General features: G+C 44.4%; 1 protein-coding gene across 10 annotated transcripts in view; it reads left to right on the forward strand.

Annotated features, from left to right (window-relative positions):
* Positions 1-21,883, forward strand: part of FLVCR2 (FLVCR heme transporter 2) — a 77,511-nt gene that overhangs the window by 36,884 nt on the left and 18,744 nt on the right. For 9 of the 10 annotated variants that reach the window (XR_010151237.1, XR_674184.5, XR_010151236.1 and 6 more), the window contains exons 2-5: positions 6,993-7,134; positions 10,827-10,967; positions 19,845-19,912; positions 21,139-21,242. Coding sequence is in view for 6 of the 10 variants with exons in the window: in XM_063793774.1 (XP_063649844.1) it covers positions 6,993-7,134; positions 10,827-10,967; positions 19,845-19,912; positions 21,139-21,242 (455 nt within the window). In the remaining 4 variants the exon portion in view is untranslated. The remainder of the gene's footprint in view (positions 1-6,992; positions 7,135-10,826; positions 10,968-19,844; positions 19,913-21,138; positions 21,243-21,883) is intronic. The other variant, XM_009428174.5, reaches the window with a different exon arrangement.

Genomic DNA, 21,883 nt, shown 5'->3' on the forward strand with positions numbered 1-21,883 from the left:
CCTGCTTTCTTCCTCTGAGAGGGCTGACACCTTGAAGGTCTTCGAGCAGGGACGGTGGGGTCAATGCAACGCCAAGGACCATGAATGTGAGTACATGATGCAGGTCGGACAGAGGAGAGATCACAGTTGCCTGGGAGAAAGGCAGAAAGGGCCGAAGTGGGACAGGGCAGATTCAAAGAGGACTTTGCAGTAGGGTTTGGGAGGATCTGAGACGAAGTGCATATAAGAGGGCAGAGTCAAAGATGACTAAGATAATTGAGGAAGGACACGCAGATGGAGCCAGAGAAGGAAGTGAAGCAGAACCAGGGTAGGATGATGGTTTGTATGAGTTCCCCAGATAAACCAAGTGCATCTTGGGAGTCCCAGTGGCCTCTGCTGCCTGTCACCTCTGCTGTGTGAGAGTGTGTGGGAAAAGGCCAACCCTGCAGACAGGGAGTGAGCCTCAGCCCGATGAGCTAGATGGTATTTTCTTCCTCTTGTGGATTAGGAAACACACAGAGAGGTCAATTAACTTGCCAAGCTCTAGTAACTGGTAGGGCCGAGATTTGAACTGAGATCTTTCTGATCCCTGACCCTGAGCCCTTAAGCACTATATTAGTATGATGATGTCTCTGAGGAATGTTGAAGCAGAAAGGAGAAGAAGTGGGAGATTCATTTAAAAAAGCATAAGGCCGGCTGGGCGTCATGGCTCACGCCTATAATCTCAGCATTTTGGTAGGCCGAGGCGGGCGGATCACAAGGTCAGGAGATTGAGACCATCCTGGCTAACACATGAAACCCTGTCTCTACTAAAAATACAAAAAAAAAAAAAAAAAAAATTAGCCAGGTGTGGTGGCGGGAACCTGTAATCCCAGCTACTCAGGAAGCTGAGGCAGGAGAATGGCATGAACCCGGGAGATGGAGCTTGCAGTGAGCCGAGATCGCGCCACTGCACTCCAGCCTGGGCGACAGAGTGAGACTCCATCTCAAAAAAAAAAAAAAAAAATTGCATAAGGCCAGTTATGGTGGCTCATACCTGTAATCTCAATATTTTGGGAAGCTGAGATGGGAAGACCACTTGAGACCAGCCTAGGCAACATAGTGAGAGACCCCAATTCCACAAAAAATTAAAAAGTCAGCCAGGCATGGTGTCATGATCCTGTAGTTCCAGCTACTTGGGAGGCTGAGGCGGGAGAATTGCTTGAACCCAGGAGGCGGAGGTTGCAGTGAGCCAAGATTGCGCCACTGCACTCCAGCCTGGCAACAGAGTGAGACTCCGTCTCAAAAAAAAATTTTTTTTTTAATTTAAAAAATAAAAATAGCATAGCATGGGCATGAGGCAAGCCCCAGATTAGGGCATAAAGGGACCAAATTTGATGGAAGCCTTCAGCCTCAGGGACTCTGGTGCAAAGAAAGCTGCTGGCTCAATAAAGGGATACATACATATATATATATATTTTTAATTGATACATGGCATTTTACATGTTTATGGAGTATGGAATTTTTTGACTCAGCACTAGGAGAAGATAGCTCCTGAGAGCTCTGAAATCTAAGGGAACATGTCCAGCCATACCCAGTGATTATGCCCAGGGGAGAGGAATGAGCCAATTGGTTTGAGCAAATTGGAGCCCAGCCCTAGGGGTGAGGGTGGGCTTGCCTTTGTCTGAATAGCACAGCACATTGGGAGAGGAATGAGTTTCAGTAGGCGAGAACCTGTTTGTGGAGGTTGTTGTCTCCTAACAAGAGCAGGATCCACCTTGCCAGTGGCTTGGGTCAAGAGGATAAGGTGCCTGGGACCCAGCAAAAGGCTCAGATGGGGACTATTGGTTCTTTTCCTGTTCCATTTGGACTGAAGCCCTGACCACTGTGTGGACACAGAGCTCCTTGCCTTGCCTTTTGGGGAAGCTCTTGGATCCTCCATGGATGGCCTGGCCATTTTCTGGCCCCATGACTAGGTAGGATTTAGGAGGGCATCTGTATGCTAGGGTTCTGATTCAATTGTGACTTAGGGCTTTGTGAATGGTGGGTGGGGACAGTGGATGGTGGAAGAGGATGGGAAGCAGTGGTTCCGTGGATCTCAGAGCTGGCATAGCATGTGTGTTGTGTTGTGTAATGGGTTGGGTATGGAAATCTTACCCCAGATGCAGCCTGATGATTTTCTGGTTTTATTCTTGCTCTGCCAAATGCATGAGCTAGAATCACAAGTGAGACATCATTCAAAGTATGGCTTCTCCCTGTCACCTAGGGCCCTCAGACTACATAGACATGTTTTTAACTGTGACATTTGCTCTGGAAACGCTCCTGATTACTGACATTACAGTAGCATTTAGAGGTCACCTTTGAGTTTGCAGAAAGGGTGGAAAATAAAATAGAAAATGAAAATTAAATATCCCAGGCTGCCTCTCCATCCCTTCATTCATCACATTTTTTATTAAACACCCTCTATTGGGATGAAGTAAACTATAGTTGTAAAGCTTACCTAACTTTGAAACACTGTATGTTGAAAACTCCAGCTTTTCTACCTATAGCTGTGTGACCTTGAGCAAGTCAGTTAGCCTTCCTGCATCTCAGCTTCATCATCTGTAAAATTGGGACGATGTTAGACCCCTCTTTTTGGGGTTGTTGTGAGGCTTGAGATACTCTGCATAAAGCTCATACATTTTACTATGATGAGTATTATCATGTGCCAGCCTCTAGAGATCAGTGTGAGCCCTGCCCTCATGGAGCTTATCATCTGTTTGGGAAGACAGATGTTAATTAAATGATCATACAAATATAAAATTACCTATGCAGGAACCCGAACTCATGTAAGGGATTAGAGCAACCTTCCTGAGGAAGCAGGATTTGCACTCAGACCTGAAGGATATCTGCATTGACTAGCTGAAACAGGGCAGGGGGAGATTCTAGTCCAGGTAAAGGAGCTGGTGCAAACTCCCCATGGTCACTTGAAAGACAGAAAGGAGCTCAGTGTAGCAAAGTCCTGAGGAACAAGCTGGTGACAAGGGTCAGACCATTAGACAGAGCCCATGTGCAGAACCTTGTGGGCTGTGCTTAGGATTTTTACCTCTAATTTAAAGCAAGGAGAAGTCACTGCAGGGTGTTAAGCAGGACGTTTTCCAAAGATGGCTGGCTATCATGGAAAATAGCTAGGAGCAGAGCTGCATGGAAGCTATTAGGAGGCATGAGCCATACTTTTTCAGAGGCCAGTGTCTCCCCAACTCCCTTGATGAAGATAGGGATGCCTGCATATGAAAATACAGGTACCTAGGACTCACCTCAGACCTGAGGGATAAAAACGGGGTTGGTACTGGTGACATTTGTTATGGGACTAGTTTGGGAAATACTGCTATGGGATGGGTAAAAATGAAGAGAGCCTAATTTTGAAAAGTATGTTCCAGAAGAGCTAAGACTATGACTTGGTTTGACCATGAATTTTGTATTTTGCCCATGACTTTGTGTTTTGTTGAGAATGATAAAACTAGAACAAGTGCAGGGATGTAAGTCAACTCAAAACCAGTTAGCAGTGACATTCATTCATTTGCCTTCCCAAGGTGGGTCTCCAGGAAAGATGCCAAATGCTCCAGGTGCTGCGTTCTCCCACATTTTAAATTAATGTTTCACTGATTCAGGCCCCAGGTCTCTGATTTGTACTCCAGAGGTTTCCTATCAAATGAATGACAACCCAAATGGGTGAAAATGTAGACTTCCGTGTTGACTAGTATCACACCAACATTTCATGGAAGGCAGCAAAGTGAGCCTGGGTTCTGACATCAGACAGAACTGGCTTAGGAGCCCAGCTCCTCTGCTAGCTGTCTGTGTGACCCTGGGCAGGGTGCTGAGCAGCAGGTTTTTTTTTTTTTTTTGCCCTCTCTCTTTTTTGTTGTTACAAAGTTATTGGCGATAGGCTGGGTGCAGTGGCTCACGCCTGTAATCCCAGCGCTTTGGGAGGCCGAGGCAGGCAGATCACTTGAGGTCAGGAGTTTGAGACCAACCTGGCCAACATGGGGAAACCCTGTCTCTACTAAAAATTCAAAAATTAGCCAGGCATGTTGGTGGGCACCTGTAATCCCAGCTACTTGGGAGGCTGAGGTAGGAGAATCACTTGAACCTGGGAGGCGGCAGAGGTTGCAGTGAACTGAGATCGTGCCACTGCACTCCGTCCTGGTGACAGAGTGAGACCCCGTCTCAGAAAATAATAATAATTAATTAAAAATAAATAAAGTTATTAGGGTTAAATTAAAAGATAAAGTGTATTACATATTCAGCGCATAGTAGATGCTCAAGATACACTAGGGTATCCTACCCTCTCCTTACTTTCCCATACACATTTTTTTTTCTTACCACTGTGAGTACAATGTAGAAAGAACCTGGACCTTAATAGAGAGATGTGTCATTCCTAGCTTTGTGTAGACAGGATTTTCCACCAATGTTCATCTGCTCATCCATCCATCCATCCATCATGACTATGGAACAGACCTATATACTAGGAACTAGAAATAGACTCTCCCTAAACACTGCTCTTAAGAAGCAGGAAAAAAATATGTATTGAAAAAACAAAAGAGGAAGCAGCTTACAGTCTAATCCTGATGTTTTGGTTTTCCACACTGGGCCTAAATGTACCTCCATAGCCAATTTCCTCCTTGAGAAAGGTTACCATGAGACAGTGTTGCTGCCTAGCTGGGGTTACTGTAGGCCACTGCTAAGGCCCACCCATCCACCCTGCTGCCTGGAGAAGGCTTAAAAGCCGGAGTTGGGGTGGAACAGCACTCACTCAAGCTTAGTGTATAGATGGAATGAACAGAGTCCAGCTGCCCCAGAGGAGGAGGGCATACAATGTAGCACCAGCTGGGAGGATTTCTTTATTGGGGCAGAAGATTAACTGGGAATTAAGATATCCTGTGTTGGGACCTCAGAGCTTTAATTTTCCTTTGGAAATGAAAGAGCCTCAGATGATGTCTGTATCTTTCCTCACTCTTGCAAATGGGACCCTGGGAGATTCTACTTAGCTTCCAGACCTCCAACTCCAAAGTGCTTAGAAGGCCATGTATGAGCTGGAGTGGGCCCAGCTTCCCAGCTATGAAGAAGGTTGCATTTGCCCCTCTGCTTGTGGCTGGTTTCTGCCTTCAATTAAAGTCTTGAAGATGAGCAGTAGGAAGCCGGACTCTGACAAACCAGTATGACCAAGGGTCAGCTAAAGCTCCAAGGACACAAAAGAGGCCTCTGTTCTGCAGAAGCCTGCCTGCCTGGGCCTTTCTCCAGGCTCTTAGCCTGGGATGCACTGGCCAGAGAAGCCAGGAGATCTGCTTTCTCACCTCCACTCTGCTAGAACTCTGGGTGACCCTCAACAAGTCACAGAGCTCAATTAACCTCACTTGGCCTTTGTTTTCTCCTGTAATTATTGGGTTTGTAATTATAATAAAGGATTACAGATGAACTTTCAAACTGTAATATTCTATCATTTTAACCCACAAATATGGCCAGTTGTGTTATCTGTTGTATTTTTGTTTTAACATTTTTCCTGCTAACAGATTATTAAGCTCCTTGAAGGCAGAAACTCTGTCTTATACCTCTTGGTACTTTCTAAAATATCTAGCAGAGTACGTTTTAAAGATGCATTTGGTTAATTGATTACATATTGGTATAAAGAACTCTACACAGAAACTATGAGTGACCACTTTTGTGAATATTCCAGAACTGAGAACCACTAGTAAACATCTGGAATGGCTGTAATTGACAGATGGAAAAACGAATCACGGGGGTCAGCAGATTGGCAGTTGATGGATGATGTGAAAGTGAGGAGCGAAAGCAAATTGTTTCTTTTCCTGTAGCTCTTTCAAGTATAACAAAGGAAAAATGAGACCTTACGACAAAGGAATTACTCATCTTCTTCTCTCTTGGAATCTGAAGCTTGCCTGAGTTCACAAGCTATTTTCCCATTTCCGCCTCAATATTATGTGCAGCAGAAGGGCTTTTGGGAATTGTATCACAGCCAGTCAGTACTGAAGCCAAGCCTTTCTGACCTCGGAAACACCCAAGTCATGTTATCTGTCGGTCACTGGAGTTTGGACTCCAACCCAGATAAGAAATGGTTTAGCACTTTGGGAGGCCAAGGCGGGTGGATCACGAGGTCAAGAGATGGAGACCATCCTGGCCGACATGGTGAAACCCGTCTCTACTAAAAATACAAAAATTAGCCAGGCGTGGCGCACGCCTGTAGTTCCAGTTGCTCAGGAGGCTGAGACAGGAGAATTGCTTGAACCCAGGAGGCGGAGGGTGCAGTGAGCCGAGATTGCGCCACTGCACTCCAGCCAGGCGACACAACGAGACTCCATTTAAAAAAAAAAAAGAAAGAAAAAGAAAAAAAAAGAAATGGTTTAATTTGTTGGGGGTGTGTGTGTGTTTATAGCCATTTTTTACGTGCCTATCTCCTATGTGTATAAATTTATGCAGTTATGTGTGACTTCACACTACAGATGCTTTAGAAGTTACTACGTTATTCACACAATAAACTGAAGCTTCCATGCTTGTAAATGTGGTAACAGCTTTAGCCTTCCAACTCTTACCGAATGCAAGTTCTTGGGCTCGCAGGGTATAGCATTTCTCCCCAGCTGGGCTCTCAGCTCTGGGTTAACAGATTCAGTGAAACTAAAAATTCGAGTAGCACAAGAAAATAATAATCAATGTTATTTTAGTCTACTCCAGATATGGGAGTAGAGGAACCATTATTCATCAATTTGCAGCTAGAGAAGAGCCAGCCCGCATTGAGACCATCAGCTACATGTTCTTATAATAGGCATTGATAGTGAGGGTGGTCAGAAGGATGTATGAGCCAAAATGTCAGTCAGAAGAAAGATTTCTCTGGTGTTTTGAGGTGAGAAATAATCCCTGCATGGGTGTTAGGAAGGATTGGAAGTTGGAAATTAGATTTCTTATTAGGAATCTCTTTACATTTGTGTTGTCACCTCTTGGCCATTGGTAACTGTGATTGGGTTGTCTGTCTCTGTCTTCTATAGCTTGGAATTGCGATTGGGTTCTTGGTCCCTCCTGTTTTGGTACCCAACATTGAAGACCGGGACGAGCTTGCCTACCACATCAGCATCATGTTCTATATAATAGGAGGTGTGGCCACTCTCCTCCTCATCCTTGTCATCATTGGTAAGGTCATTAGTAAACAGATGGGGTAGCAGGGGGCGAAGGGGCAGGGAGATTCTGCTGACTTTGATGGGACCCTTGTGAACATGCCCTGAAATACCATGGATATTTACAGAAACTGGAGTCTGGGCTTCTTATGGTCTTCAAATGTTTTAGCCTGGGCAGTCGTCCCCACACAGTGGTAGCTGGTCCTATGCACTTTGTTAGTGGCTAAGGAAAGGTTTAATTATCATTAACCAGTTCCCCAGTCCTACCTCATCGGAAGTAATGGGTAGACTGCTAGTCCCCTTGATGAAACCCACTGAGCACTTAGGCCATCACAGGCACTGTACTGAGCATGCCTGATTTCATTTAGTTGTCAACAGCCCTATCAGTGAGGCACCACTATCAGTCCTATTTAACAAAGAGAAAAATGAGATTTAAGGGAAGTTATATAAACTATTTGAGATTAGATAGCTCGTAAGTGGCAGAGATTGGATTCAAGTCTAAGCTTGTCTATGTCCCTATTCTAAATTTCTAAAAAAAAAAACTGAAATTGATCCATAAAACTAATAATTTCATAGATTAACCTGACAGTACTTGGGGATCATAGTTCTTTAATGCCTTTTAAAAAAATTATAAGAGTAACATATGCTTATTATAGAAAAATCTAGAAAATACAAAAAAGCATAGAGAAAGGAATGACCATTAACTTGTCATTGTACAAGTTAATCCCAACCACAAACCTCAGATATCTACTGTTAATGTTTTATTTATTTATTTATTTTTGGAGATGGAGTCTTGCTCTGTCACCCAGGCTGGAGTGCAGTGGCACAATCTCAGCTCACTGCAACCTCTGCCTCCTGGGTTCAAGTGATTCTCCTGCCTCAGTCTCTCGAGTAGCTGAGATTACAGGTGCCTGTCACCATGTCCGGCTAATTTTTGTATTTTTAGTAGAGACAGGGTTTCACTATGTTGGCCAGGCTGGTCTCGAGCTCCTGACCTCAAGTGATCTGCCCGCCTCAGCCTCCCAAAGTGCTGGGATTACAGGCATGAGCCACCACACCCGGCCGGCCACTACTGTTAATATTTTATATCCATGTACATTTAATGATTGAGGTATTTGGTAAGATAATTTTACATCCCTTTTTTTCAGCTGGGTGATATTATATGGGCTATGATAAATTTAGAACCAGCAAGACAGAGGTTTTTATTTTCAGTTAGTCACCTGTCTAAAGGTTAACCAGCTTTCTTCCTAATACTTGAAAGTGTCACCTCACATGTTAAAGGTTTCATTCCTGCCTACTGACCCCACCTCCAGAGTCAAGCAGTTCTATAATTGGGTACCTCATTCAACCGTTCTCATTGCATTGTTCCCCACCAAGAATCCAGGATGAGAAAGGCTGTCTAATGGATTTAAAAGCTGGCAAAATGTGTTAGACAGAGACCTTGGTGTTCCTGGTAAGGTGAGAAGCAAGGGAGCTGTGGATGAGAGCGGGGAAGAATGATACAGCCAGGGGCCTCTTAGCCAGACTTTGAGTTTCAAATTATATGTCCAGCTCCAAATTCTCAAGCAGATGAGGGCCTGGTCCTTTGCAGTTGAAAATCTGGAGGTAGGACATTTCTGTTTGGGCATTTTATTATCAAGCACAGATGGATAGTTGCTAATTGAGTAAAGACCTGAAAAATCTTATCTGAATTCTGGTTCGTGGTTGTGAAATCCTTAAGCCAACACCTGCTGATGTAAAGATAAGCAAACTTTTTGCCTCACATTCTTTCCCCCGATTGAAGGGAAGGTGAAGAGGCAAGACAATGGATGAGAGGCTCCCAACTGTAATATCCAGGACTATTTCTAGAGAAGGAGGAAGCAGGACTCTGAAGTCTGCGCAAGGGCATTTTCTGGGTGGAGGGCCCCTTTGATCTGCCAGGAGAGTAAACTTCATTTCCACGGCTTCCTCTAAGTGGCGACAATCTACTGACCTTTCAGGAGCATTCTTTTGGGGTGTGGAGGAGGCCACAAGGTGCTTATTTGGAAATTTTTCTCTTTCTTTTGACACAGAGTCTCACTCTGTAGCCCAGGCTGGAGTACAGTGGCGCAACCTTGGTGCACTGCAACCTCCGCCTCCCGGGCTCAAGTGATTCTCCTGCCTCAGCCTCCCAAGTAGCTGGGACTACAGGTGCATGCCACCACGCCTGGCTAATTTTTGTATTTTTAGTAGACACAGTGTTTTACCATGTCTATTTTTAGTAGACACGATGTTTCACCATGTTGGCCAGGCTAGTCTTGAACTCCCGACCTCAAGTGATCCGCCTGCCTTGGCCTCCCAAAGTGCTGGGATTGCAGGCATGAGCCACCACTCCTGACCACTTATTTGGGTTTAACAGGGGAATCACTTTAGCCAAACAACTAGTTAAACTGATCTGCCCTCTAGAAAATGGACTGGCGATCAGTATAGCTAATGGAGAAGCATGTGTTAATCTTCTTGTTTCTATCAAGAGGCAGAGGTCTGATTCAGACTTTGAGAAACGAGGAATGGACCCTACATTTTTTTTTTTCTGCAGAAAAAGACCCCTTTCACTTATTCAGGGAATGTTTATCAGCTGCTGCATGCCATGCTCTGTGCTAAGCATGGGCAACATAGTCCATCCCTTGGGAGGAGCTGTGGCGCTAAGCCATTAACTGGGCTCACCAATCCCAAAACTTTAGCTTTTGCTGCTTTTCCATCATGTGTTGCTAGTGTGTTTTTTCAGTTCTCTGTGGTATGTTATTTGCTGGTTATTATGAGTTTCCTTGATCTTTGAACACTGCCTGGGAGGTCCAGTGATTTCAGCCTTCCAGAGGTGATTTAAAAAAAAATAATCAGGGCTGGGTGTGGTGGCTCATTCCTATAATCCCAGCACTTTGGGAGGCAAAGGTGGGTGGATCACTTGAGGTCAGGAGTTCAAGACCAGCCTAGCCAAAATAGTGAAACCTCATCTCTACTAAAAATACAAAAATTAGCCAGGATTGGTGGTGTATGCCTGTGGTCCCAGCTACTCAGGAGGCTGAGGCACAAGAATCACTTGAACCCGGGAGGCGGAGGCTGCAGTGAGCGAAGATCACACCACTGTGCTCCAGCCTGGGCGACAGAGCGAGACTTCGTCTCAAAAAAAAAAAAAAGAAAAAGAAAAGCAAAAGTAATCAGTCCAGGTGCGGTGGCTCACGCCTGTAATCCCAGCACTATGGGGGGCTGAGGCATGCAAATCGCTTGAGCTCAGAAGTTTGAGACCAGCCTGGGCAACATGGCGAAACCCCATCTCTATGAAAAATACAAAAAATTAGCCAGGTGTGGTGGCATACGCCTGTAGTGCCAGCTACTCAGGAGGCTGAGATGGGAGAATTGCTTGAGCCCAGGAGGTGGAGGTTGCAGTAAGCTGAGATGGCGCCAGCCTGGGTGACAGAGCGAGACTCCGTCTCAAAAAAAATAAAGAAAAAAATAAAGAAAATGGCATAAAAAATAAAAAAGTGAATGGTATCAAAGGACCATTCACTCGGCCTCAAACAATGAGAAGCAGTTTCAAGAGTGGGGCTATTAAGGGTTTAATTAAAGAATTACTATTTCCTTTGGGAGTCTTAGCTCCTCTCAGATGATGGAGCAGCTTTCATTCATGTGGAACCAGCTCTTCTGGGGTGGGACCTTGGGAATTTTCAGCCATCTCTGTTTTTTTCCTTTCAGTGTTCAAGGAGAAACCTAAATATCCCCCCAGCAGGGCCCAATCCCTGAGCTATGCCTTGACCTCTCCTGATGCCTCATACTTAGCTTCCATCGCCCGGCTCTTCAAAAATCTCAACTTTGTGCTGCTTGTCATCACCTATGGTAAGGTGTCAATGTGTCTAGGAATGCATTCGAGCTGGAAATGTTAGATGAGAGGCCTGATGTGTCTTCATATATTACTCTTTCTAAATCCCAAATGTGCATGTAAAGCTGTTGTCTAGGGTCAATCCAGAGGACCCAGCTATGCCCAAGGGCCTTTGCATGTGTTGTAAAGTCCACCTAGAAAATAATTTCTTCCCATGTCAGGTTATCTGACAAATGCCTGTTGGTCCTCCAAGTCTCATCTCAGTATCACTTTTGTAAAGCAGTAATAGGTAACTTTCCCTCTCTTACCATGCTATTCCTTGTACATCTTAACACCTGTCATTAAAAAAAAATTTTTTTTGCAGGTCTATTTCCCCATTAGACTGAACTCTCTGAGAGTGTGGATTTATGTTTTTCATCTTTATAGTTCCTCAGCAGTGTCGGGCCTCGAGTGACTATTCTAGTAGTTACTGAATTAGTTAATTAATTAATGCATGCATGCATATATGTGTCTTGCCACATGAGTCACTCCTCAACCAGTCCTCCCTCATCCTGTAATTGACTTCTATTTTATCTGAATGCACAACAACATCCCTCTTTCATTTCATATGCTTGGCTCTTGGAAATATAAATTGGAATCTTTATGCTAACATGTTGGCTTTCTTTCCCAGCATGGTGTTTTCTGTATCTTATTTCAAACCTGTAATAAGATTGTTGGATTGAACAAGGGCAAAGACAGAGCCTCATGGCATTCCACTAAAGAGTGTCCTCCAGATGAATGCCAGTCTATTAGTTAGTACCCTTAGTTCAAGCTGCTACATATCTACCCACCTTTATTGCTATTCAGCCTACATTTGGTCATTTAATCCACCAGTTAAAGTTTGATTAAAACTAAGAGTTAGCAAATCTGTGACATGTACAGTAACCATATGAAACAAAGAAATGAAATTGGTTTGACATGACTTATTCTTAGTGAAACCCCAGCTGGCCATGGCTTCATGTTGCCTATAGACTCAAAAGCTATTGTTTTATAACAACAATAGTGCTTACTATGTGTCAGATGCTTTTCATATCTGATTTTATTTAACTTCCAGTACACCTATGTGATGTTGGTACTAAAATTATCCTTATTTAACAGATGAGGAAACTAAACTCAAAGTGGCCAAATAACTAGCCCAAGGTCACACAACTTTCAAGTGGCAGAGCCAGAGTTCAAATACAAGTTTGTCTAACTCCAAAGTCTCATTCTTTTTCTTTTTTTCTTTTTTTTAAGACAGAGTTTGACTCTTTTTGCCCACAGTGGAGTGCAGTGGTGCGATCTGGGCTTACTGCAGCCTCTGCCTCCCCGGCTCAAGCAATTCTTCTGCCTCAGCCTCCCGAGTAGCTGGGATTACAGGCACATGCCACCATGCCCGGCTAATTTTTGTATTTTTAGTAGAGCCAGGGTTTGTCATGTTGGCCAGGCTGGTCTCAAACTCCTGGCCTCAGGTGATCTGCTCACCTTGGCCTCCCAAAGTGCTGGGATTACAGGTGTGAGCCACTGCGCCCAGCCAAAATCTGCATTCTTAATGCCTGTTCTGTAATTGCTGATGTTCCTTCCTAGAATTGTGCCAGAGTTTCATTTTAGGCTCAACAATACATTTTATCTCAACTAAATGTTTATCTGCTGAAACACTAGATAAGAGGTGGCTTCATCCTGGTAGAGGGGCAATCCTGTTTTTCAGGCATACATAGAAATTAGGTGACCTTTCATCTGGAATAGCTGTAGGTTTGTCTTCAAGATCTTGGTCCTCCGTTGCTCATTTCCTCCAGTTTCTCAATTCTCTGAGTATGTCTCCCCATTCATCCGCAAAATAAAGACAAAGTTTCCAATGCTTAGAGAAGTCCAACTAAGGAAGTTACAAGTTCCCCATCACCGGAAGGTATTCAAGCATAGATGGGACTAACCACTTGATGGGAATGTTGTAGGGGATCTCAGGCTAAAGATGGATAGTGAAACCAGATGGCCTTTGGGGGCCCTTTAGACTCAGGATTCCATGACTCTAAGAGCTTTTACTTTCGCTAGAGTTGGACATCATGAGTGCATTGACCTCTGACAACCATAAATCTTGCTGCATCTAACAAGAGGATATTTGAGGCCTACCTGGGATTCTAGGGCAGATGAGTGCTTCATAAATATTTTCTATGGCTGAAAATGGTGACAGTGGTAATAACTGGGCAATGGTCCCATTCCAAAGGCTGTGGTCCTCAGTGCTGGAGGTTGTTGGTGTTAGGGCCAGGTCACTGACTCATGAGAACAAGAAACAGAGACAAAATGTACCAGAAACATTGTTGCTCCTGGTCATCGAGGGGTCAAGCCTAGGCCATGCTGTGGGGAGCAAAGCTACTCCTCCTCCTTCCTCTCACATGCCTGGTTGCTTACATGGTCTTTAATCTGACAAAGTAGTTTTAATCCTGTACTTCTGGACACTTTTCCTTATCTATTTGATTAAATGATAACCTAGGAAATAAATAGGAAAGCACTTCTTGAATGGTGGAGTAAGGACCTTAGAAAATCCGCTCCTCTATAGAAACAAGAACAATGGCAAAAAATATCCAAATGAATTTTTTCAGAACTTTTAACAAATGGCTTGCAACAATCCAAGCAGCATTTATTCAAGAGAAATGGCTAAATATCAGTAACAACAGTGGGCCTTGTGTTTTCACTTGCCCTATTCCAATCCCTTTCTCCCTACTATAGCCTTGCAGCCATGGGGCTGTGACATCCAGCAGCCTCGCAGCCGTGGAGCTGTGAAAACCAACTGTCTCATAGCCATTGGAGGGAGCAAAGTCGATTTGGAGCTCCACCCCTGAGAATTACTATTTGACCTACCTAGCAGGTCCCCGGAAAAGCCCTATTCATAGGACATGTTGCTATTTAACCTGACTTGGAGTTTGCTAATGAGAAAAGCCCTATTGCCAGGGCATTTGTTGAAAACAGTCAATGGCACTGCTTAACATTGTAGCTGCCTGCAGTGGGGATAACAGTTGGGGTGAACAAGAGGCTGCCTGAAAATGCTGAAAGGAAACTCTGGAGAATGTGATGTCTATATGGGGTTCTTTGCCAAAAAGAAAATGATTCTTAGACTTAATCACAGATTTGAAAAAATTTTTGACGGAGGAATCATGTTAATTGCTTTACATGCATTATCTCATTTAATTTTCAAAACAAACCCATGACATAGCCCTTTGTTTCATTTTATACATGAGGAAACTGAGGCTCTAGAGTTTTAGCTTCTTGCCTATAGGGCAAGAACTATAGGCACTTACTCCAACTTTTAATCTTTGCTTTCTTTTCCTACTGTGTTTGTTCCAAATTAAAACAAACAAAAACAAAAACAATTTTTTTTTTTTAAAACAGAGTCTTACTCTGTTGCCCAAGCTGGAGTGCAGTGGCATGATCTCGGCTCACTGCAACCTCCACCTTCCAGGTTTGAGCAATTCTCTTGACTCAGCCTCCCGAGTAGCTGGGATTACAGGTACCCTCCACCACACCCAGGGAATTTTTGTGTTTTTAGTAGATACAGGGTTTCACCGTGTTGACCAGGCTGGTCTCGAACTCCTGACCTCAGGTGATCTGCCCGCCTTGGCCTCCCAACAAAAACAATTTTCTAAAATGCCCTCTATCAATTCAACTAGATGCTTTGAAATCCTCCAGAATTACCCCAGTCCTCCTAATCCCCTTGCAGTTTCAGATTGGACTTTGAAGAACAAAATGGTTCATACTTTTTACATTGTACACATAGTGTTCATATTTAGCTCTGTGAATTATATGCATTTAAAGAGCATGTGGCTAGGAATTAAGCAGGCAACAGCATTTCACAGGCACATGTACTGGACATGGGTGGACATGTCTTGGGTTAAGAGCCTTGAGTGCTGGACTCGTAAGTTCAGAGTTGGCTCATAAGAAATGGGAGGTCTGAGTTTTGGTGTCAGCTCTGCCAGATACTGAGTGTACCACCTTCATCCATCTGTGCTGCCCATCCTTCATCTCTTTAATACTCTCCACCCCCACTAGAAAACAGTAATGATACTTATTTCCCATTGGAGTGTTCTGAATGGAAGTGAAAGCTTTTAATGCAGTTGAGAATAAAGACATGGCATGCCTCCAGACTGCCAGTGTGCCATTGCCAGACTGCAATGCTATTGCATTGGTAAACTTACTGGTTTCCAGCGTTGCTTCTTTGGTCCAAACCAGATTTCACTAAGAGGAGGAGTAACTGTCCTGCAGCTGGTGGTATTGTATTTGTAGTGGCTTTTCAAGTGGTTCTCCCAGCTGATGAGTCAACTGCCCAGAACTGAGGTGCAGTGATAATTGAAGGCCTTGGAGGAAATCGAGGGTCCAAGTGTTGCTGGCTTTTCCCTAGACTTCTGGCTACACTCTTAGAGGTAGGGTTGAGAGATAAAATAAAGACCATCCAGTTAATTTGAATTTCAGATAAACAACAAATACTTTTAATATAAATATGTCTTATGCAATATTTGTGGCATATTTATACTAAGAACTATTATTTATTATAAATGTATTTATTTGCTATTTTTTTTCGAAATCTGGCAATTCAGTTTAGAGGGGGAGAGGTGCAGGGGTGGAGCTCGTGCTTGATGTTGCGGAAATATCATATCAGTAAGAAACTGCCAGTAAAACACCCTTCCTCTCTCCTTTAACTTTGGCAATGTGGGAAGACTCAGGGAACCAGAAATTCCACCTGTCTGCCAGTGTCTTTGGTGTGTTTCACAGTAGGGTAGGGTGGGATGGAGAAAGGAACCTTCCTCTGGCTACCTTCTCTTTGTGTCTTTGGTGTGTTTCACAGTAGGGTAGGGTGGGATGGAGAAAGGAACCTTCCTCTGGCTACCTTCTCTTTGTGTCTCTGGGTCTTGCATTCACATGGCCTCCTCTAACGTCTTATTATCAATGGCATAACAACTGCCCTGTTGAAAAGAATTGTTGAAAAGGCTTCTCTTCTAGAAAATGGCATACTCAAAGGGCGTACTTTTCCCATAGTTATGCCCCAGACTTGCTGCCAGCAAGATTATTCATGCTTCTGAATAAACTTCCAGTGCCTCTGGCATCTGAACTCAGAGCCTCAACTTGTGTATCCCAAGGTTCACCTTCCCTTGGGGCTCTCAGCACTTTATCATTGCTCCACCTACATGGACCTAGGGAGGGGGCTTCATGCCCCCTCTAAAATCCTGGCTGAGGAGTGGGCATAAAATCCTCCGGATTCCTGGGAGCTTTGCCGAGGTCAAGCTGGCCCTTTAAAACAAGGACTAAAGGGAAACGCAGAATAACCAAAACCCAAAGATATGATCTGGGGTCAGTGTTTCCCAGACTTCCCTGAGGATAGGACCCCCTGGGGTGCTTGATTGAATGTGTGCATAGATTTCTGGAAATTCAGATTCAGAAAGTTTGGGTTGGGGCCTAGGAATCTGCTTTCTACCAGCATCCCAGATAATTCTGACTTGCAGCAGAGTTGAGAACCTCTGAGGTAGCTGTGTGATGGGTCTTGAAGCCCCTTCCCATCCCAGCTGCCTCCGTGTTAACCCCACCACCTGGGAGCCTGGGTCTGGTCCCTGATCTTTTGTATCTTGAAGGCCATGTATTCTCAAATTCCAGACATTTTAACAAGTACATTGGGGTTTTATTGTTGTAGTTGCTAAAGATGCAGATTCCTGGGCCCCATTCCAAGAGATTCTGATTCAGTAGGTCTATGGTAGGGCCTCAGAATCTGCAGTTTTAAACTTTAAGGAATTCTAATGTCAGTAGTCACTGGAACACAGTTTGAATAAAATTGTTATTGGCTGGGCTTGATGGCTCACACCTGTAATCCCAGCACTTTGGGTGGCCAAAGTGGGAGGATCGTTTGAGGTCAGGAATTCAAGACCAGCCTGGTAAACATAGTGAGACCCCAAAGAAATTTTTTACAAAGAAAAAAATTGTTTTTGACAAAGGAGAGAAAGAGACTCAGAATGATGACAGAGTCCTTTCTGCCTCTCTAAAGCCTGCCTCCTCAGTACGTGGCACTACTCCCAGGTGACTGATTCCAGGAATGACCAGGCCTTTCAGGGAAGATCACATTTTCTCTTCCCTGGCCCAGCAGGCTCACCTTGCTGAGGATGATCAGACCTGAATAGAATGCAGTCACCTGTACTCCTGTAAGGGGTACTCACACAGGAGGGAGCATGCATTTCATTCCTGCCCTTCTGTGTGGGATGCCCAACCCCTTTGTTTGGGCAGTAGAGTGGACTTACGCTGGTTAACTGTGTCTGGCAAACTTTGACAATATGGTGAGGGACATCTAGACCAAAGATGGATTCAGAAAACATACATAAGCTCCTAAATCCTCTAAGGTGGGGCTGCAGAAACAGTGGAACAGATTGGCAGCCTTCCAGGATGAACCCCTGCTCTTCCTTCCCTCTCGCCGCCCTTTAGCCCCGCTTCAGTCTGCTGTCTGGCCTGGAGCAGGGATGGCTGTTGTTTAACCACACTGCTCTAGGGAGCCAGTGCTTCCACCTGGAGCACGATCAGAATCACCTGGGAGGCTTGTTCAAATGCAAATTGCCGGGGGCCTCACTCCCAGAGTTTCTGCTGCGGTAGGTCTGGGGTGGAACAGAGACCACACTTTGGAAACTTTTTCACTAAACCATTGAGCCCCAGAAAAACCACTCAGCTTCAGCAGTATGGGTCAACCTGTTCAGGACTCTGTTCCCCAGGTCTTTATCAGGACCAGTGAGCACTGGTGTATTTTTTTTGCTCCCAGTCCTTCTGGATAATTTCCTTTCTTTTTCTGTGGATTCTGCCATCCTTGGCTCATCCCAGTTAGCAAAGCAGCTGTTCCCCTGAAGCTAAGCCTGAGTTGGAACATTCCTTGCCCTTTGCAGTATCAGGCTAGGGCAGGCAAGAGGCTTAGAGAGGAGCGGGAGGAATGAATGGGAAGAGGGGAGGAGACTATTTTCTTTCTTCTCCTTCCCACACTCCACCTCACTTGGCTTTTCAGGAATGTCTCCTTACGGGACGGGACCTCTTCACTCGGAAATGGACTTTCTAAGTGGCTGAGTATGTACTATGAAGGGTAGATGGGAATGCTGCTTGAATGAGATGTTGCTGAGAGCCTCATGATCATTGCAACCATCAGCCTGTCAGTTGTAGTGACGTTTGGGGACATGTCTGGGTTGGTTGGCCCACTGTGGCTCACTGTGCTGCTCACTGTGTGCACCGTTGGCCCACTGTGCTGCTCAGGAGACTGCATTGAGCCCAACCTTGTAGCATCCCTGGGGTGAACTGCTGGGAGAGGCTGGGACATGAGGAAATTGTTCATGACCTGAGCTGGGAAAATCTGATTCAATAATCAGCTTCGTGAGGATGTAAAGCAGAGTGATTAAGATCAAGAAATCTGGAGCCACAGGGCCTGAGTTCAAATTCAGCTCCATCACTTAATACCTGTGTGATTGCAAAGCAAATTATTTCCCATTTTGCAAGATAATTTGACCTTCGCTTAACTTTGTATCTTTTACTCCCTGGGAACCTGATAACGGGAGTATGTCAACTACCTTTAGGCAACATTGCTTATGATAAAAATGTCCTCTGGTGATACAAATGGACAGAGAGACCTATTCATTCTTGTGGGAAGCCATTCTTTGTGCTTCTCTGAGTACAGTGACTCTTTTCACTGGCCTGTCACTTATGGGGCCCCTGGAAGCTACCCCTATGGAATTGTTACAAGTAATAGTGGTGCCTGTGAGCATTAAGCCAGGATGGTTGCCATACCCACCTTCCCTTGCACCTTAGCCATCATCTGAAAGACAGTAGCTTCCGGAAGGCTATATGAACTGGGGTTCTATGGATTGGTTCTATTGAAGAGGAACTCCTGAGGCTGCCCTGACCACAAGCTATGTGTCCTGACTTACACCCTTCCAAGTAAATCTAATATGGAGTGTGCCGGTGGTAGTCTTGTGAGCCTCAATGTTTAGTTAAAGTTAGAAAGACCCCTGGTGGGCATTATGGAGTGGCAGTACTTGTTATTTTAACTGTGTGTGCATCTTTATTATCTCTAAAATGGTGACGATAATACTACCTACTTTCTAGAGTTGTCATAAAGTGTCTAATCCATAGGTATGTGCAGCCGCCATTGTCATCATCATCATCACCATTGAAGGGAGGCCAGGAGGCCTTTTCTCCTTTGGGTCAGTTCCAGTCTCAGCTACTCACTTGCTGTATGGCTTTGGGCAAATGACCTTATTCGCTAAAGATACAGCCTTTCACAGCATATTCTAGGTGCTCCTTTGGTGAATGAATTGGTAAAGTAGGAGAGTCAACGAATGCTCTTTAGGATCTCTTCTAGTTTCATGTAATAGATTTTGTGTGACATTGAATCAGCAAAGAAAGTTGGAGGAGGAATGGAGAAAGAGGAGAGAAATCACCTGCAGAGGGATGGTGTCAGAGGTCAGAGGTCTGGAGCAGCCTCAAGAAGGGGCAGGGTCATCAGGAGGAGGAGGGTGTCCAGGACTTCTACTGACCACCCCTTAGATCTACCCAGCGCTTAAGAAGAATGTAGATGACTCTGCCCTGGGAGTAATACTCAACAGAATCTATTTTCCAGGGCAAGTTAAAGGGATCAGAGAGCAATAGTGTGTGGCTAAGGGAAGGTTAAATGGTTACTTTTGGTTGTTTTGAAGTATTTCTTTGAGAAAACTGCAGAGTAGCCTCAGACCTCCCTGGAGTTTTCTTCTCTGAGGATACTGCTCAGAGTGGCAGTGAGATGAGGATTTCTGCCCACCCCCCAAATGCTGGGGGAGAAGTTAGCAATGGCCCCAGAAGAAAGCTGACCCTAATGTTGTATTTCTCGCTCCCTTCTTCAGGTCTGAATGCTGGTGCTTTTTATGCCTTGTCCACTCTTCTGAATCGCATGGTGATCTGGCACTACCCGGTAAGGGAGTTCCCTAAGCATGTTGGGCCTCAAGATGATATAGTTTCTAAGTCTGTCTTGGCAGGACCTGGGATGACAGTTAAGTCTTCATTCCCCCCAGTTCTAGGTAGCGTGATATGGTGGTATGCTTATGGGATTTGGAGGGAGATGGCCCTAGATCTCAACCCTAGCTTTGGTGGTACTAAACTGTGTGATGGCTTGACACTGTGACAAGCTAGTTAGTGTTTCTGAGCTCTCATTTTTTTTTTTCTGCAAAAGAAGCATAATTGCTTCTTGCAAGATTCTTTTTAGGATCAGAGAGTAAATAATGACACTTGTGTATGTCTACATAATTATATGTGATACATGTATTTATTATACAGCATAGTGCCTGGCAACACTGTTGGCAAATATATATATAAAATATTTCTGAATTTAAATGTTTCCAGAACCCACGAGGGCTGGGCTGGATGCTGGGAATGGAATACTGAGTGGCCTGGAGTCAGGAATACGGAGATGCAACCCTCTTTTGAAAGGACTAGGCTCTCACACTTGCAGAAGGGGTAGGCTATATGGCTAAGTGTCCTAGTTTTGGAGTTCAAAGGCCTGAGTTCAGATCCTAGCTTTGAACTTAACATATGCCTTGTGACCTTGGGCTAGTAGGTTAATTTCATTGTGCCTGTTTCTTCATCTGCAAAATGGAGAAGACTGACTCCTAACCTTATGATGGGGAATGGCGAGGAGTAAATGAGATAATGATATAAAACCTTAGGCATGGTGCCTGGCTTATAGTAAGCACTCAAAAATATATAACGATTATCTTTCCATTCCTCTTGGCATTGATAGTTCAAAAAAACCTAAGAATGGAAATTTTAACATATATATTTTAAATTCCCCATCTGTGAAATGGAATTCATGACAGATAAGATAGAAGAGTTGCTGTGAGGTTTACGTTTTTTAAAAAATTTGCCTAAAAGTAGTTCTAAGAACAGATTTGGTTCATCCTTGTCACTCCAGCATCCAATATCATGCACACACAGTCAGGGTTATATTGTTGGGAGGAGTAGTTATTCTAGAATTTTCTCCTAGGCCATCTTCTTACAGGCCATCTTGTCCCAATATGTTCTGAATATTGACTCTGATGGAGCTTGAGTTACCTGCCTTTGTTCCTTCACCCCATGGTGACTGTGCTCTGTCCTGAGTCTTGTCCCATCGCCGGGTGATCTTTGGGGCTATGGTTTCCCCAGGGGGAAGAAGTGAATGCTGGAAGAATTGGCCTGACGATCGTCATTGCAGGAATGCTTGGGGCTGTGATCTCAGGAATCTGGCTGGATAGGTCCAAAACCTACAAGTAAGTGACTCATCCTCTTGGACTGAGAACTGGGGACCTGTTTTTTGAAATGACATATTCATAAGCAATGTGACTCCAAGTCATTGTTTGGAGATCCTAGTGGCCAAGCAGGTCATTCAAGTTTGACTTCTCTGAGCCTCACTTTCCTCATTTATCAAATGAGGGAAGCTATACCCTTCTTAACATCCCCACAGGATCTTAGGAAGATGGGAACTACTGGACTTGAAGGCCTAGCATAGTCCTCTTCCCCATCCCCACTCTCTAAGTAGCTTTGTGAAAGCAGCAGAGGAGGGAGAAATGAAAATGAATGGGGAAAAAAAATCTCAGCGGTGGAAAATTTGTGGAAACCCCAAAGAGTGGAGATGAGGAGGAGGTGATTTCACTCTCCTGTTCTCATGGCACCTTGTGGACCCCATGGGGTTGACCAAGGTACTCTGAGCTTTCTCCAGTTTGCAGTGTATATTATTGTGCAATTATTTATACCTTGTTGGTAAATATTATAACATACTTTGGACCTGAATGCCCAGTGCATTTCTAAGAGCCTGGAGCTATTTTAAAAGGTTTTATCAGGCTGGGCGCAGTGACTCACATCTGTAATCCCAGCACTTTGGGAGGCCGAGGCAGGAGGATTGCTTGAGTCT

Source organism: Pan troglodytes, chromosome 15 (genome assembly GCF_028858775.2).
Source record: "Pan troglodytes isolate AG18354 chromosome 15, NHGRI_mPanTro3-v2.0_pri, whole genome shotgun sequence".
Lineage (NCBI taxonomy): Eukaryota > Metazoa > Chordata > Mammalia > Primates > Hominidae > Pan > Pan troglodytes.